The sequence below is a fragment of the Strongylocentrotus purpuratus genome, unplaced genomic scaffold (assembly GCF_000002235.5).
Source record: "Strongylocentrotus purpuratus isolate Spur 01 unplaced genomic scaffold, Spur_5.0 spur5_scaffold_16, whole genome shotgun sequence".
In the NCBI taxonomy this organism is placed as follows: domain Eukaryota; kingdom Metazoa; phylum Echinodermata; class Echinoidea; order Camarodonta; family Strongylocentrotidae; genus Strongylocentrotus; species Strongylocentrotus purpuratus.
This window is the reverse complement of record NW_022145601.1, coordinates 20526341-20544778: the sequence shown is the minus strand read 5'-3', so window position 1 is coordinate 20544778 and position 18438 is coordinate 20526341. Positions and strand designations below refer to the sequence as shown.

Below are 18438 nucleotides of genomic sequence, written 5' to 3'. Positions count from 1 at the left end.
TTTTTTTTTTGGTCTCGAAATTTGGAAATTTGACATTTTGCTCCGTTGGGGGGGGTAAGGTCACCTTTTTTAGGTCGGCCATGGGAATAATTTTTTTTTTTTTTTTTTTTTTAATAATTAAAAAAAAAATCCAAAAGGGGGGGGGGGTTTTAGGTTTTTTTTAGGGGGGTTTACACACAAAAAATTTCCAAAGGGGGGGGTTTAACCCCCCAAACCCCCCCCCCCCCCCCTGCGTACGCGCCTGCACACAACACCCATCGACAAAACAATTTCAGTACATTATCAAAATATCAGTACAGTACGTACGTGTAAAGGTTTAAAAATACAGTCTAGGCTTTCCGCGAGCGGTTTCATTGGAATTAATCGAAAAATTCCCCTCGCTAGCGTGTAAATAAAAAATACGCAGGCCGGACATACGGGTATCCAGACTTTTCGCTAAACTGGATATAGATCTACTAGCGTTACTGTTAGTGGCCACTAAGGTCAATTAATGACTGTAAAAAAAATATATGCTCTTCCTGGCTATTTAGTGCGGTATATGGTATGTAATCCCGTAGTATTTTTTTGCCAAAGTTGATTTTTTGGCTGTTTTGGCGTCAAAAGGGTCCCAATTGGCCAAGAAATGATGGGGTTCAAATTTTCAGACCCCTCCTTTATTTCCTGGGGGGTTCATATTGTGCGCCAAAATGGCTTAAATAACGCGCAATAGGGAAATTTGGTGTCTTCGGGAAAATTTGAAGCCCATCAATTTCTGATAGCTTGGACCCCAATGAATCAAAAAATGCCCCAAAAATCATCTTTGGCACAAAAATCCTACTGGAGCTGTTTCAGTGACATACCGTACCACACTAATTTGGAAATGTGTCAGTTTGCAACAGAAATGGAGAAACGCGCATTTGTTGAAAATCATGTGATATCACGAACATTTATAACTCACTTAATTGTATGGAATTGAAAATAAGTCATGGTTTAATTTTAGTTGGGGGGGGGGGGCTGGCGCCCCCCAAGCCCCCCCCCCTCCACCAGTACGCCAGTGCCCCCCGCCCCCGCCAAAACAAGAAGAGAAAGAATGGAAAGGGAAAGAGGAGAGCTCAAAGGGAACAAAAAAGAGGAAGAAGAAAAGAAAAGGGTGAAAAGAAGGGAAGATCAGTTGCAATTAATCCCGCCAACAACATGTCGATCGGGGGGGGGGGGGGGCGGAAGGCCCTTGCCTCACCCTCTAGCAAACCTTAAAGAGAGAGAAGGAAGGGAAGGGTAAGGGAAGGGGGAGGGAAAGGTAAGAAAAGGAAGAGAGAAAGAAGATAGGTAGGGGAGTTTAGTTGCGATTTTTCCCGCCAACAAGATATAGATCGGGGGGGGGGGCAATGGCGTACGGAGGGGGCTTGGGGGTACAGATGCCCCCCAAATAAAATTCAAACGTGGTTTATTTCTAATTCGATACCGGTGATTTACAAATGTTGATGAAATGACATAATTTTTCGAGATCTTTCCTCAATCTTTAGTAAATTATACATTTTTTATGCGTTTGTTGGGAAATGGCAAATTCTTGAATAAAGAAAGAAAGAATAGTGACCTGCCTTTGTCACAATTAAATTCAAACGTGGTTCATTTCTAATTCGATAGTGGTGATTACAAATGTTGCTGAAATGACATAATTTTCTGAGATTTTCCTCACTTTTTAGTAAATTATACTTTTGTATGCGTTTGTTGGAAAATTACAAATTCCTAAATTTACAGTCAGGCAAGAAATATGCTTATTTAGATGGCAGGGCCCGCAGAACGACGGGGCTCCGGGGCCTCGAGCTCCGCCCCCACATTTTTGGAAAAAGTATACTAAAGAGAAATAGAAAGAAACAGAGAAAGAAAGAAAGAATAGTGACCTGCCAGTGTCACAAATAAGGTATCAAAATATGCTCTTATGGGTAATTAAATGCCTAAAACCCCTGAACTTCTGGGGGATCCGCCCCTCGACCCCACCAGGGGGCCTAAGGCGGGCCCCTGAATGCTCAATGGCCGTTATATAATGCCTCAAATCCCTGAGTTTCAGGGGGCTCAGCCCTCAAGACCCCACGCCAATTTACACTACGCTCTACCTGATCGTAAATACTTTAGCCTCCCCCCACCCTCTTTGAAAAACGTTCAGCGGGGCCTGCATGTAAGAGTGGGGTGATTCGGATTTTTTTGTCTGCCAGCCCCCCCCCCCCCCAAAAAAAAAAAACTCTTTTGCTCATTACGCCACTGTTCCACATCCATATCAAAATATCAAACAAAATCAGATAATGCATGAGGAAGTCTAAACAAAGGTTTACCAGTACATTTTCTAAAACTTCTAGTCTCTTTCATAGTTTAGAAGCAAATAAAAAAAAGCTCAAACTGGATTCTTTATAATCAACACCTTTATAATTTCGTTAGAAAATCGATTTATAAACTGTCCAGAAAGCTATGGTAATAAAATCGTCTTTTTCGTTATGTTCGCTATTTGTTATCAAAAGATCAATAATAATGACATCATGCTTGTGAAAAAGTTTTTTAACCAACCAGGTAACACATGTCCAAAAGGTTTTATTCAATTTACACGTTACCAAGGCATGTATCGTATCTTTATCTACCTGACAAGCATTGCATTTTGCATCTTCACTCATTCTCCATTTACACAAATCAATATATGTTTTCAATAAAATACCATTGTTCTATAAAGAATGGTGTCATAGTGGAGTAATCCGTTTGAAGGATATTTTGACAGTAAATGGAGGATTTTAAAAAGTGTGGAAGAAATAATAGCTGTATTGAATTAAGAAAAAGCAAAAGATCTACAATTTTTGATTATTCAAAATAACGCCAAGCCATACCTAAATTTGGCTCACTCAAATATCCAATGATAAAAAGCAAGTTGTATCATTACAATAGATATAAACATGAGCAAATTAGCTGTTATTATACAGGCGAATCAAATTTGTAATAGGACTATTTTGCATGCGACTGGTTTTACATTTAAAATCCAGAATTTTCTTTTCGAAGAAAATTCCGGATTATTCAAAGAAAATTCTGGATTTTAAATGTAAAACCAGTCGCATGCAAAATAGTCCTATTCCAAATTTGATTCGCCTGTATAATAACGGCTAATTTGCTCATGTTTATATTTATTGTAATGTCTGAAATCCTGTATATTTTTTAATGCTATCGTACCGATATGTATTAATAATATTGAAGTGCTATTTACTTTTCAATTTGAATAATTATTTCAAATACAACTAAATGTTCATACTGCTCTTGCCGCTATCTTTGATTAATTTACCACTATACCCAGGCCACATCTACAAAGAACTGTTTTATAATTTGTCTTAGTCCATTTGTTTTTGGTTGAAATTATGTTCATTAACTGTTTTATAAGTTTGTACGGTTTTAAGGCAGTAGTAACATGACACGTTTAAATAATTTTTAACTAAATGTTCTGTAAGTTTTTTACAATGTATATATCCAATTCGTGAAATTCATGTGCAATTCAGTTTTGAAACTGCCATTCAGGAAAGATGCAATAAAATATAATTTACCTATCTATCTATTATAGTGCTTCTAGCGACAATAATTTTGACATTTAAATTTCCGGCCCCAAACTGATAAGGGTTTCATTTGATCATCCGGTTGTCACGATTGGTCCTTAAGAACAGACGCACAGTGGGCCAGAATCGCCTCAAAGTGTGCCAAAATTCAAAATTGGCGAATGTGAATTTTTATATTTTTTTCATTAGCTTGGGGAAGAAAACATTCTAAAGAACATTCTGCAAGGAAAACGGCTCTAACATAATAACGGGCACAATCGGGCAGCCAAATCTGGTATCAACTTAAAGCTTAGATACCAGAGATTTCCCTTGCCACATTGCCCCGAAAAAATGTGTTGATTTTGGTCCGCGATGTCAGAACAAGACGGTGTCACGCGCCCCCTCGCGCCGTGATTTATCACCACGAATCGTTCATGATTCAGCTACGGACCAAAAAAAACCCCACATTTTTCGGGGCAATGTGGCAAGGGAAATCGGCTCTAACATAACAACGGGCAAAATCGGGCAGCCAAATTTGGTATCAACTTGAAGCTTAGACATCAGAAAAAATGGTGGCATTAAAATTTAAGCGGTACTTCGCGAAGATCTAAACATTTCTTCTGGATTCATAAAAAAACATGGATAATTAGTCAATTTTTCAGTGAATTACACTATAATATATCATGAAGATTGTGTTTCTATTAATTTTAACCCATTCATTCAACATAATGAACTATCAGGAATATGTGAGAGCAATTTCATATCAATAACTTAAAAACTTCATGTTGAATTGAAAGATTTATAAAATAAGTCACTATTGCACTAAAACTGTGAATATGTAGGATTTTGCTGTTTGAAGTAGTAAATTTATACCCTTATTGTGCATACCGGAATTAAATATTTCACTGAGGTATTCCTCTATGTATTACCTTTCAACTGGGCAAGAAAAAAATTGAAAAAAATAAATCACCCAAACTTAGTTTTGGCGCACTTTGGTTCCTCCCTGGCCCACTGTGCGGCGTGAACATGAAGTTGGCATCGTCAGATATTGAACAACGTTTAGAAAGTCGAGGAAGGCGTGCTTCATCGTGTCAGCCGTCGTGATTGGTTAGTATAGAAAAGAACTGGGCGTGGCTATGAAGTTGGCCTTGTCAACTATTGGCCAATTTTTAGAGGATTGAGGAAGTCGGGTTTCATCGTGTCAGCCTTGTGATTAGTCATTATAGAAATGAACTGGGCGTGGTTATGAACTTGGCTACTCCATCAAGGAAATTTGTAAGCGCCAGTATGAGGCTTACGAAAGAATAAATAGTGTTGTTTCTGGTGATTGGGCCATAATAAATGTATGACTTCACTCGATGCTGACATCACTTTTGGCAGAATCCTCCACAGTTTTAGCAAGCTGCACGGTAAGATCACTTCTAAACAAGGAAGATCTCTTCAGTGGTAATTTCTAGACTTGTATATATTTTTCCCTTTTATGTCTTTCATTTGCTTTTATTCTGATGCAAAATGGCAATCGTTACTCAATAGCAAGTTCTTTACTAATTGTTCTTTAGATACCCATACGAACTGAATTAAGAGCCATGATGTTTGGCGGGGTTAAAAATGCTGCCATCCTGGTGTTGATGGTGACGACGATCGCTGTAGACAGTTCGGCAGTGCAACCGACGCCCAGCGCTATCACCTTCATCGGCATCGGCTACAACATCCTCGATGGTAACCCAGAAGGGGGCGAAATTGGCAGTGGAGGGGTAGACCCGGGCCTCTTGGTTAGTAGACGGATCTTCGAATTGAGTTACGACGAATCGAAATTGTCGAGCAACAATGCGTATAGAGTTCCGGATGAGGTGTACTTTGTCTCCCGAGACAGTTCCGTTACTTCGTCGTCACGTACCACTTTTCATGGTACTGAAAGTTACGCATCCAAGCTTTCTGCACAAGTTGATGTATCTGGTAAGTAGATATTTATCCGATCACTTCATTCTAAAAGAATACAATAAATTTATGACGTGCTTGAGATAGTAAATTTATATATTTATATATATATATATATAGAGAGAGAGAGAGAGAGAGAGAGGAGAGGGGGGGGGGGGGGGAGAGGAAGAAATGTGGAGGTGTCTTGGTCGAGTGAATATGTCACCGGACTGTGGATCACAATGTCCTCGGTTCGAGTCCCGCCGCGGCACTAATGCTCTTTGGCAAGACATTATGTCCTATTAATGAAGATAACGTAGTGCAATCTTTTGTTATTTACATCGTTATTATTCATAAACATAACGTGACCCGTATTTAATATGTATCTCTAAATATAAATTATAAATGTATATGTATACCCCAACAAATATGTGATTATATTTATCTAATGTATACAGGTGGGTACAAATATATGTCCATTCAAACCTTCATTTGTATATAGTCCTGACGAAGATCATCTAAATCAAAAGCTCGGCTAGTAAAGGAGACAGCAAAAGCCACAAATAATTCATGTTGTGCCACTTCCAATATGTGATTTCCATAATACACTGTCGCTCATATAGTTGGAATATTTTTGTTTTACCCCAATTTATGGAATTATTTAAAAATAATTGATTCCAAATAGATTTAGATAAAAGTATACATTCTGAGATTTAATTGAATAATAATTTGCAAATGTGTTTTTTGCGTGACTGCTAAAGCATGTGTATGATACTATGCTTATCAACTAGGGGACCTACGCACTTAAGTCATAAATGACAGTAATGAGGATAAATGCCCCACAAAAGGGCACTAATATAGCACATCGGCACAGTTTTTATCATGGCGCCTCACAGTTACGAGGCCATTGCTTCGTCACTGAACCATGACTGTATGCAGTGGGGGCTAGGGTAGGGGGCAGTTTCCATAATTAAAAAAACAAAGAAAATGCAATAAAATTTCAATCATTTATTGCATTTTAGCCCGGTCCCCAACAGAAAAAATATCCTCTTTGTGCCCATGCCTTGAGCCATAATGCATGACCGTCCAGAGGATCTTTTTATGTTGGGGACCTTCCTCCAGTACCGCGTTCCTTGTAATGCAGTTCTGCCAGGTCTTGAAAAGAGTACACATATGGTCCTAGAAGGCCTAAGGCCATATCACTCATAAAACATGTATAAGAAATATAAAACCAACAATACAAATTGATACAATTTAAATGTGAACGTATATTACCTGTCAGACGTTATTCTATATCCTGTAATCTATATTCTATATTCTTCATTTTATATTCTATATTATATTCTATATTTATATTTTATATTTTATATTCTATATTTTCTATATTTCATACTCTATATTCTATTTTCTAAGTTCCATATATGGAATGCCCTTTCTCGAGATATTCGTAACAGCAGATAAAAGTGTTAAAATAATCTTGAAACGTCTTAAAAACGTTTTACCATCTTTAGATACCTCTTTTTTCTGTATATTATATACTGATTTATCACATGTAATCAAAGCCTTTGGTAATGCATAAGCACAAGTTTCTGAAATGAATTGCGTTACATGCAAAATAAACTAGAAGAGACGGAGATGTGCAACATCAGTACAAATAAATGAGTACAAAATTGCTAAGATAGTGACTCCAATGCTAGGTGTACAAATAAGGATAATCTGAAAGTTTGAGCTAAAAGAGACCATTATTAATGATTACAAATTGAGAAAAACTGATCTGATCGATTCCTTAATTCTCCCAACTTTATTGTTACAATTTAATTACAATTTAGGTGAATGTAAATCGTCACAAAGCAATGAATATGCTTTATATACTATTCCTGACATTTAAGTTTTAAAAGATTTTTAAAAGCCTGGCTTATGTGTTATTTTCATGGAAAAACGGTTGGGAAAATTCAAAAATTGGTTAGGAGAATTTACTGTTAGAGGATGTCACACAGTGACGCTTTCCAAGAAAACCATAAATACCTTTGTGGTTGAGAATGTTTTCAGGATTGTTTGCATGTTAAGGGGTAAGTACTGTAAAAGGACTATAATAAGTAACATTTCATACAAAAATTAAGCAGTTTCTTCATCAATCTTCAACAATGTAACCGAGTCATTTTAAACTGATTTGAATATTTGAGATATAACATGTCTTTGAGATTTTGTCGCCAATATTGAGGCCTATTCGCAAAATATATTTACTCTCTTATCTCTCCCCAATCGTTTGTCTCTTTAGGGTCATACAGTGGCGTTTTCGCGAGCGCTGAATTTGCAGCCAGTGCACGTAAGTATTTCGTTTTCTGGGGAACATGCGTATTTTCTCCTTTGGACGTGGCTTTATGGCATTTGGCAAATTAGCATCTACCCAACTAATACACACAGAAAATAAACATATGCATAACAATCAAGTAGTGTAATGGATAGTTTGTACAGTAAGTGCAGCGTACTAGTTGATTCCAACGAGCAGCGGTGTGAAGATACGCTAACGCAAGGGTTGAGGGCATTTAATTGTTTTTTCTTAATCATTTGACTTTTGGATTGATTTATTCATTTGTTTATTTATCAATTCATTTATTCGAAAAAAAGCAGTTCCGAAAATAACTGATACAAAGCAAAGAAAGAGGTTTTTACGAGCTCTTTTTTAGAATGAAATATTGAAATGGGAGGGGGAGCTAGGAGAGGTTGGCACATTTTTAAAGATTTTCACATTGGTTTTAAAGGGAGCACTGGCATGATGTGGCCGCAGAATTTGCCAGGGCTATCATAATGATGTTTTGAACGTCGTAACCATTATGTTGTATCAAATTCTTAATTCGCTATTTGAAAAACGTCATTGTATTCAATCTCATCATCATCATCATAATCTTCATCAAATTCAACATTGCTTTTCGTATCATTATCATCATCATCATCATTATCATCATCGTCATCATCATCATCTTTTACTCAATGGCTTTTAATGCTTTTAGTTTTTGAGGAGACGCATGAAGAAAAATCACTTTATAACTATTTTAACGTCGTTTAAAATCGTCATAATGCCAAATTTCTCTGCAGGCTATGAAACCATCTCCAATCGGATGGCTAGTCAAGGATCTGTCTTCTTCGCTACTCAGACGATAAGGAACCTCGGTAACGCGCGTTACCTGACAGAACTTGCTCGGCCCAATGGCTATGCACTCAATAATGGCTTCGTTTCTGACGCTTGCAGTCTCCCAAACTCATACAATGAAGCTGCCTACATGCAATTTCTCGAAGCCTGGGGAACGGTAAAATATATGCAAATGTCTTTTACAATTAGGACCAGGGACGTAGCCAGAGTTTGATGTTTGTTTGTTTGTTTGTTTGTTGTTTTTTTTTGGGGGGGGGGGTGGGCACATACATGTAATCGATCGACGTCCTGGGGAGGGTTCTAAAAAAGTTCAACCTATCTTGGAAATTTTGGGAAGCACGTGCCCCACCCCCCTCCCCCGTGGCTACGTTCCTGATTAGGACCTCTTCAGTAATAGGCCTACCGAGTTTAAAGGTTTTCCAATGTTGAACAGTAACAAATTTCGGTCCAGAGTAAGCCTACTTTAGGGTTTATAGCTTCCCCTTCTCACATTTACTTTTTTGTATTATCAAAATTTGTGTTTCTTAATCCTAAATGATATTTTGTATTATTGGCCTTTGTTTCAAATGTATGGACGATACTTCTTAAATATTTCCGTGGGGCTTGTCACCTCGTCTACCAACAGGTCACCGTCCCTGGGTTCTAATAGGCCTACACTCTTAGGCCACATATAAAATCGCGGTGGTTAATCGCGTTATATCGGAACGAGATTTAAAAGTGTAAAACTGAGGCTGATTGTGTGTTATGTGATTTCTCTCGACAGCATGTCGTGATTGAGGTGGACCTTGGAACCAGAGAAGGTACCAACTATGAGGAGAGCAAGTCGTCCTTTATCGAATACGCATCGACACAGGTAAGGTTTTCATTACTTTTATCTATTAATTTATTCATATCATATATTGAAGTGTACCGATCACCCAAATACGTTTTGCTCGCGATGTAAATGGTTCCATGTCGCTACACTGTTTTCCAAATATAAATTAAAAATATTGCGTATGCATAGACATGTTGCAGTCATAAATACACTCTAAGTAAATAACGAAACGTCTTGTTGAGTAGACTAGTTAGCGCATGCGTACGCATTTGCATAGAATTGGGCCTGGGCCCGCACGAAACCCAAGTCCGAAGTGGGTTCCAAAATCAAAATGAAAGAAAGAGTAAGGAAATGAACAATGGTGTGACAATACTAAAATCGAACGCCTAGTGATATGGCGCTGAAAAATGAGACACAATAATACAATGTAAAAGATGATAACAGTGAAACTCTCAGTCGTATTCTGAATCGCCTTTTTTATTTTAACGGTGATATAGAATTTGATAATAATTGTTAAGTCAGGAATATTGATAAGATGAGAGAAAAATAAGAGAGAGGAAAAAAGGATAGGGGTAAGAGAGGCAAGAAGAGAAGCATGGTCACACAGTTTGTGTGATAGATTTATTAACGATGATGTAGTGGGCGAAGGAGAAAGGAGGAAAAATATTAGAGTACTTTATTTTGATAAAATGGCGAAGTTGCCAAAGGGTTTGCAATGAAATTTTAAAGCAATGACCGGGAAAGAAATGAATGGAGAAACCCTTAAAGAAATATCTTAAGCTATGAAAGAATCCTTAAAAATCCATTAGCGGCATTAAAGAGGGGATTCGGGACTTTAACAACAAAAGAATGTAAATTCATTTTAAAGGATGTGCACGTAGAAAGTGAAAAAGGAGGACCTTCTAGAACCGCGCCTGTTTCAATCTGATCAATATTCATTACACAGGTAAGTGCCAGCCTGAGTGCTTCAGGGTCCTATAAAGGATACAGTGCTTCAATTGCCGTCAACATGGACAGCTTCAACAGTGGAATGGAGAGCGGGACAAGTTTCGGCAGCACTTACTCAAGCTACACGGTTGGAAGCAGCTCACTAAACGGTGAGTCCCATCTTCATACCGACCTGAGGTACATAGTTAAATAGGTTTACTAGGGTATTTCGCAAGGTGACAAAAAGATTAGCCCTCTAAATTCAGATTGTCCTACAATTTTTGGGGGTAAAACAATTCCACATCCTCTTCTTTATATTTTCTAGGTACATCAATACAAAAGTTTACTCTGTGTTAAAGTTTGAGGAGACCAAAATGAGAACCAAAAGACAAGGTCGAGAAGAAATTAACTCTACTACAACAACTTAAAGAAACGGACATCGTAGGTCTTCAATATACTGCAAAAGTACCACTGTCTCCCAGATTGGTGTTCCCAAATTATTAAATTACATTAAAGCAAAAATTACTCGTTTCCTGGAAATGCTAAAGGTTAAACAAAAACTATTTAACAATCTAGACCAAATACACTTTTATTGAGTGATAACTGAAAATCACACCATGTGACTGTTCGGTTGTTTGTGGTGGCAGTTAATTTATAAGGGACCATGTGAGACCTGTACATGGCGTTAACAGATATAATGATCAGACTAGGGGTTGTACGATACCCTGCTCCAACTGCTGCGCGTCAATTCCTACACTAACCGAACCCTAAACATAAACCCTAGACCCAACACTATACCTAACCCTGGCCGTAAGCTTTACCTAAAACCGAATCACAACCCTTATCCTTACCCTATACCTTTGACGGAATACAGCCCAGAGCAATGGACACAAGGGTGAATGTGTCAACTAGACCAGAGCTCGCATTCAAACTACATCTAAGACATTCTTCTTCAAACCATAAAGCTTTGACGAAATACAGCCCGGAGCAATGGACGCAGGGGCAACAAATCTAGTGTCACCGAGACAAGGGCCCATATTCAATAAACATCTAAAACAGTTTCCTTCTAACGCTATACCTTTGACGAAATACAGCTCGGGAACAATTGACGCAGGGGCAAATGTAATGTCGACGAGACCAGCACCAAGATTCAAAATATGTATAAGCAATTTTTCTCCTAACCCTATACCTTTGACGAAAAAAAGCACGGAGAAATAGACGCAAGGGCAAATGTAGTTTCACCGAGACCAGGCTGGCTCTAATTCAATACATCTCTAAGACGTGTGTTTTTAGTCTAAGAAAACATGTCTTAGAATTTGTCTTTTGCCTTTGCCGTATTCTTAACACGTTATAAGCACGTTGTAGCAAAATAATGTAGTTCTACGCAGTGGGTTGCATTTAATGTTCAATCTAATGCAGGCTTAGACATTTTTGGAGACCTCGAAAAAGTATATCATTGGTTATCTTTGGAAAATATGGAGTAGAAAGATACAGAAAATGAAACGGTTAGATTAAGATCGTACCACATGGAGAGACAATCATGGACATGAAAGCGACTGAGACACTAAGCCTGTCGTTTGACAGATCATTGCAATGCTGCTGCTACTGATGATGTTGATGATAATGATGATATTAATGATTATGACGACGGCGATGATGATGATGATGATGATACAGATGATAATAATGACGATAAGGATGGTGATGATAATGACGATAATGATGATAATAATGAAAATAATGATGTTGATGATGACAACTATGCTGATGATGATGAAGAAGAAATCTTAATGCTACCCCCTCCCCCCCCCCCCTCAATCGGATTTTCTCCGTAGAGCCCATTAAATTGGAGTTGCTTGGCATGCATGAGGTGTTCGATGAAGATTACTGGACTCTTCTGTCTTCCTACCTCGACTCTGGCCACTGCACCAGCTCTTTCCAACGGTCCAGTGTGGGAAGCAACGTACTAACGGCTATGCAGGGATATGCCAACTATAGGTCCATAGCACAAAGAACCGGTGGTACGTATAGTTTTCACGAATAATTGATATCTACCCGTCCTACGGATCTGTTTTTAGGATCAATTAAGCTCTGGGGATTAAACCCGAAGACTATGGTAAGGCTTGCACATTCTTCCTTTTTAAATCCATGACTTAGACATTCTTCATATACCTTAAAGAAATCAAATCGTATGAGCTTGATGCGATAATCGAGTACTGCAATTATTTTGTTCTCAGAATATTTATTCTTTCTATGATCTTTTTCAGTCAAATCAAATTTAATTTCTAAGTATTGTCATCTAATGATTTACGGTTATTAATGCATTAATAGACTCTCCAGTCCAAGTTTTCTGAAAAATGCTAGTTTGGCAAACAAAGAGGCAAAGAAAACAGCTAATGTGTTAACTAAGGAAGCTTTCAGGAGCATTAGTCTCTGTCTCTTTTGTAATCGATCCCAGACGGACTAGTCTTAATCCCTCTAACTTGGCCCGATGGCACCTACGGTCTCCCTAAACCTACCAGCGGGTGTCCCGACAGCGAGTTCACCTGGCCCGAAGGATACCGGTACCACGACACAGAGGACAACAATAGCAACAACCAGTGGAGTAATCCATTGAACCTGGCAGGTTCATTTAGTAGGAACAACATGAGACACCACTTCTGCATGAAGACCACCAGTATCGTTGACTCCAACTTGCAATGGAGCTGGCAACCAGGGAGTTACTGCATCTACAAGTACAACACTTGCCCAACAGGTATGTGCTGGCACAATACAATGATAATCATGACGATAAGAAGAATAGAATTAATAACAGTGATAATAATGATGATGATAATAATAATAATAATAATCATCATCATCATCATCATCATAAAACTATAAACATAAATACAATTTCAGTAGGACAGAACATATACAAAAAAGAAAAAGAGAATTAACCACATTTATTTTAGGCAAAATCGAACAGATAAGATACTATTTTATCTCTAAAGAAATGGACCCTACTATTTAAAAATAAACTCGAGTTCTGGTAAAAAAAAAATGAATTCTCACATAATCAAACGAAACTTACACTGAATGTTCAAGATTACAAATAGATGTCATTTGCCAAACAATTTTAGTAGAAATTGTATATTGGCTGAGTAATGAGCATAGAAGGATAATGCAATCAATGTAAGTAGCCCCCGACACCATTTGTGTAGTCCCATATGTATTTTTATGTGTACAGTGCTTGTTACTTTACCAAGACTGAACCAGATTTATTATGATCTTGATGACTCCAGAACCTTGCAGTACACACCAATATTTACATGCTACATGATCAACTTTTTCTGATCCATTCCACACCTTTTCTTTCACAATGCATTCGCATGACCAGAACTCAACTTTATCTTTAACATGAGAAGTAACACGTGAAAGTATCCTGGTACAGTGTTTAATTAACATGACTCTCAGTCCAAGGGTCTACCGTTCGAATCCCAGCCTAGCAACATCTTTTAACAATAATAGTTCACTTTTGACACTCTCCATCCACGTGTAAATGGGTAGCTGGCAACTCCTGGGGTAAAAACTATTGCAAGGTCCTCAAGATGAATCAGTATTATCATTATCACCACCATTATATTTATTATTATCATTATTATTACTCATCATTAGCAGTACTCTTTTGGAAGATATTTTACATTTTGTTCTCTGCCTTGTTTGACATACCACAAACTCAGAAAGGTGGGTACTTATTACTGACACCGGGTATGGTAGGTCAACTCGGCTAACTTCGTCACATTGGGTCTTCGCGTCTCGATCTTCGCGTCGTTGCGAGTCGGGTGTAACGAAATTTCGTGAATATTCAAGCCCTAATTTCCAAAGCAATGCAGGGTTATCCTTCTTTTTTGTTGGTCTGGTTCTTTCTTTATAGGTTTCACAGAAGGTAACATATACTGGGACGATGAGGATGATAACAATGTAAACAGCGCCTCGGGAACGTTACCCTCCGGAGACTATGGAGCAAACACAAGACTCTACTTCTGTTGTCGAAGTGATGGCGTGACCGACCGAGGAATCTTCCTCCCAACCGAAGACAACTTCATGCTTTTCCCTCTCTATTCGACCTGCCAAGCGGTAAGTTATTCTCAGCCGCATTACTCTGTATAGTTGATCGACACCCCAAACCATAGCAAGCAGATGGGAGATGGTTGTCTATATAGCCTGGGGCTTAATTCGTCTGTTTGATAATTTCAATAAGTGACAACTATTATATCATATTTAATAGCAGGATGATCTATTTACTTAATTCGGAAATATGTACAGGGACGTAAACTTTTTTCCACTAAACGGGAAGCTTTGCATAGATACGACTGTTTAATTCCCCCCACAGAGCATTACGTGCCTCATAAGCTTTTGCTAATTTTATATATGAGACCCATTGTTTCCATAACATATTGAACATTGGCGAAAACTGGAGGGGGAGCAAAAAGGGAGAACAAAAAGTATTATGTAGGCGTATTTTTCATTTGGCCGGCTTCCTTCGTCAATTATAGGGTCTTCCCATCCGAGGTTTTGCATTGGTTATACGAAATTCCGTACATAATCAAGGCTAAATTCTCGAGGACTCTGGGGTAACGTTTGTGAAATACACCCCTCATCATCTGCCTCTTATTGTCAGTTTACCCGACACTTTCTGAAAAGCCTAAAGCAAATCTACGTAAACATAGGTCTTAAATGCAAGATATATTATCATAAGCGTCACAAATGTATTTTTCTTTAAGCAGTCACATCGTAGTACTTATTTCTGTCACTACCAGAAACCAAGAGACTGGTCAAAGTTCTTTGATAGTTTTGGATAATAAAGCGGGGATTCTTAAAAAAAATCACTTTTTATCGAACCTCCTATCTATGTTTGTTTTATGCATACGCCCACAGGTCAACGGAATGACAGTAACGAAGAGTTGGTTTCGTTGGGACAACGAAGATGACAACAACGGTGACAGCCAGACGGCCATACATCCCTATGAAGGCCTGCAGGATGGCGGTCACAACATAGTGCTTTATTTCTGTTACTACCAACGGAGTTAAACTTGGCAAAGAACATCAGACGAATCAAGAATATAGGAGGAACAGTTTTAAAGCATCTTATTTAATCAGAATCATCAGCATTTTGGTTTCAAAATAGAATAATTTAGTAAGATTATTTGTTGGGAAATGATTACTCATTTATCAATCAAATAAGATGAATGTTATATGAAAAGATTTTATTATAGGTAATACAAAGTTTTGGGAAATTTTGAGAATTGGGTGATTCTTTACAATTTTGATATATTTGGATGCCCCTGTGGATGTATAAGCTCTAAAAATTTAGACCCTAAAACACTTCTGCTTTCGAGAAAAATGAAATATAACAATTTACCGGTGCTCCCGGTAAATTTTGATAAATTTCAAATAGCGCCTACGGCCGTACAATGGTAGCTGCGACAATGAAAATCTCAGAATATGTAGTTGTGATATATAATTTCTAAACAGGGGGGGGGGGGGGGGGGGGGGGGGGGGGGGGGGGGGTAGTGAGCTCTTTTTTTGTTGGCTCTCGAAAAAAAAAAAAAAAAAAAACCCTCCCCCCCCCCCCTTCAGCGCTAGAGGGGGGGGGGCCATCCCCCCAAAAAAGCTATAAAAAATCACAGAGATCCGCCACTAATTGATTGGATATAAAATTTAATATACTTAATTTTTTGATAAATTATGCTCAACTGATTATATACAAAGACTACGTAAAGCGGAACTTTTGGGGAAGTACCAACCAATCCAAAGAGGTTAATAAATAATTTTATTTCATCATTAAAATGTTATTTGAAATACAAAGAAAATATAAGATACTTCGATAATGAAGAAGTATTAGAAATGTTAAAATGATCATTTTAAGAAATTATGTTGATCTTGTATATAATTCATATGTTTCATTTGACTTGTTTTTGTAAATATAATATATGTATTTTGAAATGGAACAATAATGTCCCTCTGAAGTGGTAAAATAAAGAAAAAAAGAGTCGAGAACGGTACTACGAATCGTCTTCTTTTCCTAATAGTTTAAGAAAACGTCTAAGCTTCCGCGCTTCGCGCGGAGGGTGGGGGAATTGAATTCAGATAAGGATTAAGAGTCGAGAACACTTCAACGAATCGTATGCTTCCTCTCATAATTTAAAGAAACGTCAAAAGCTTCCGCGCTTCGTGCGGGAGGGGGAACTGAATTCAGACAATGAGGGTTAAGAGTCGAGAACGGTACAACAAATCGTCTTCTTTCTATAATAATTTAATGATACGTCAAAGCTTCCGCGGGAGGGGGAAACTGAATTCAGACAATGAGGGTTAAGAGTCGAGAACGGTACAACAAATCGTCTTCTTTCTATAATAATTTAATGATACGTCAAAGCTTCCGCGGGAGGGGGAAACTGAATTCAGACAATGAGGGTTAAGAGTCAAGAATGGTACAACAAATCGTCTTCTTTCTATAATAATTTAATGATACGTCAAAGCTTCCGCGGGAGGGGGAAACTGAATTCAGACAATGAGGGTTAAGAGTCAAGAATGGTACAACAAATCGTCTTCTTTCTATAATAATTTAATGAAACGTCACAGATTCGCGCGGGAGGCCCTTTATCCACCCCCTAGGGAGCGCGCTTTGCGCGTTCTTTAAGTGATTTGCTTCTCACTACCGCCCCTCCCCCTTAAATAGGATCCTACCTACGCGCCTCCATTAAAATGTATAGCTATGATACTGCCTAAGTTGACGAAATAATTCGTATATTTATGTCGTCGAGGAAAATGACCATTTGCGCATATGCAAGTACTACGGATAGTTCGTAGGAAAAACAATTTAACCTTCGGCCCAAGGTTTATAGGGTTAAATTTGTAGACATTAGGACATTAAATTTTGTCGGTAATCGGTTGCTAGTTTTGTAGGTAATCGGTGGCCTCTACACCCCCCCCCCCCACTGAAAAAAAGTCTAGCGACACCCCTGTATAGAAGATGAGGAATGTGAGAAAAAGGGATGTAGGGACATGGATAAAGTGGGAGGGGAAGGTATATAAATGAGAGAGAAAGAGAAGGGGTCAGACATGGGGCGAGAGTGCGAGAAAGTTATCACATGAAAGATGGCGAATGGGAGATGTGGTATAGGGAGAGAGATATAAAGCGAGGAATAGCTATGGGAGGGAAATTGGGGAAATATTGATTAATCAAAGAAATAGATGAGAGACCGATTGACAGAGAAAGAGGCGGAGAGTACGAGATGGATTAATAGGAAGAAAACAACATGGAATATGAAAGAGAGAGAGAGAGAGGCAGGAATTAGTGGAGGAAACGGATGAGTGGAGATCGAGAGAAAAAGCAGGAACAGAGCTACATAATACGGTACATGTAAGGGGAAGAGAAAGGGGGAGGCAGGCCTTGGTGAACAGAGAGAGAGAGAGAGAGAGAGAGAGAGACAGATGATTTGGAGGTCAATCATCTTCAAAAACACTTCATAATCGAGAGGCAATAATTGTCTGATATCGTCCATGGTCATCCAAGAAATTTGATAGAAATATTGAGCATGCACCGCTATTGAAACATTTTTTTTTTTTTTTTTTTGGGGGGGGGGGGGGGGGGGAGGGGGAATCGTAAACCTTCTTAGTCCCATTAAGATGTTGCCAAATTCTACATCGCGCAAATTTCTCTTTCCATGCTTTTATAGTGGTAGTAGTAGTAGAAGAAGAAGTAGTAGTGCAGTAGTAGTAGTAGTAGTAGTAGTAGTCGTAGTAGAAGAAGAAGTAGTAATAATTGTAGGAGGAGCATAAACAGCAGTAGAAGTAGTCTTAGTAGTAGTAGTAGTAATATTAGTAGTAGTAGAAGTAGTAGTATAATAGTAATAACAGTAGAAGTAGTAGTCGTAGTATAATAGTATTTGTAGTTGTCATTGTAGTATTTATAATTGGCAAAAAGAAGTCTTGTTCTTATTAAAACGATTGACAGTTGTGTGGATGTGATATGGGTCGCGCTTTTCCATTTCCCTATTTCACTCTTTCACTCATTCCCTTACTCCCTCTCCCACACACACCTCGTC

The 18438-nt window shown here is 38.3% G+C and overlaps 1 protein-coding gene across 2 annotated transcripts; it reads left to right on the top strand.

Moving 5' to 3' along the window:
* Nucleotides 1-4766: 4766 nt before the first annotated feature.
* LOC578677 lies at nucleotides 4767-15607 on the top strand. 2 transcript variants are annotated; one of them, XM_030987017.1, is made up of 10 exons: nucleotides 4767-4948; nucleotides 5099-5495; nucleotides 7735-7782; nucleotides 8553-8764; nucleotides 9371-9460; nucleotides 10368-10518; nucleotides 12184-12369; nucleotides 12807-13103; nucleotides 14265-14467; nucleotides 15269-15607. In XM_030987017.1, exons 1-10 carry the CDS (start codon nucleotides 4898-4900, stop codon nucleotides 15419-15421), a joined length of 1788 nt encoding a protein of 595 aa, XP_030842877.1. In that variant the 5' UTR covers nucleotides 4767-4897; the 3' UTR covers nucleotides 15422-15607. The 2 variants fall into 2 exon arrangements, with proteins under 2 accessions (XP_030842877.1, XP_030842878.1); XM_030987018.1 differs by having other exon boundaries at nucleotides 4872-4985.
* The last annotated feature ends 2831 nt before the right edge of the window (nucleotides 15608-18438 follow it).

Excerpts from the sequence above, each read along its gene's own strand:
- LOC578677 (XM_030987017.1), top strand. The coding sequence starts at position 4,898 with ATGCTGACATCACTTTTGGCAGAATCCTCCACAGTTTTAGCAAGCTGC. Across the intron at positions 7,783-8,552 it reads TGAATTTGCAGCCAGTGCAC|GCTATGAAACCATCTCCAAT; the intron begins GTAAGTATTTCG and ends ATTTCTCTGCAG. Across the intron at positions 12,370-12,806 it reads CATAGCACAAAGAACCGGTG|ACGGACTAGTCTTAATCCCT; the intron begins GTACGTATAGTT and ends AATCGATCCCAG.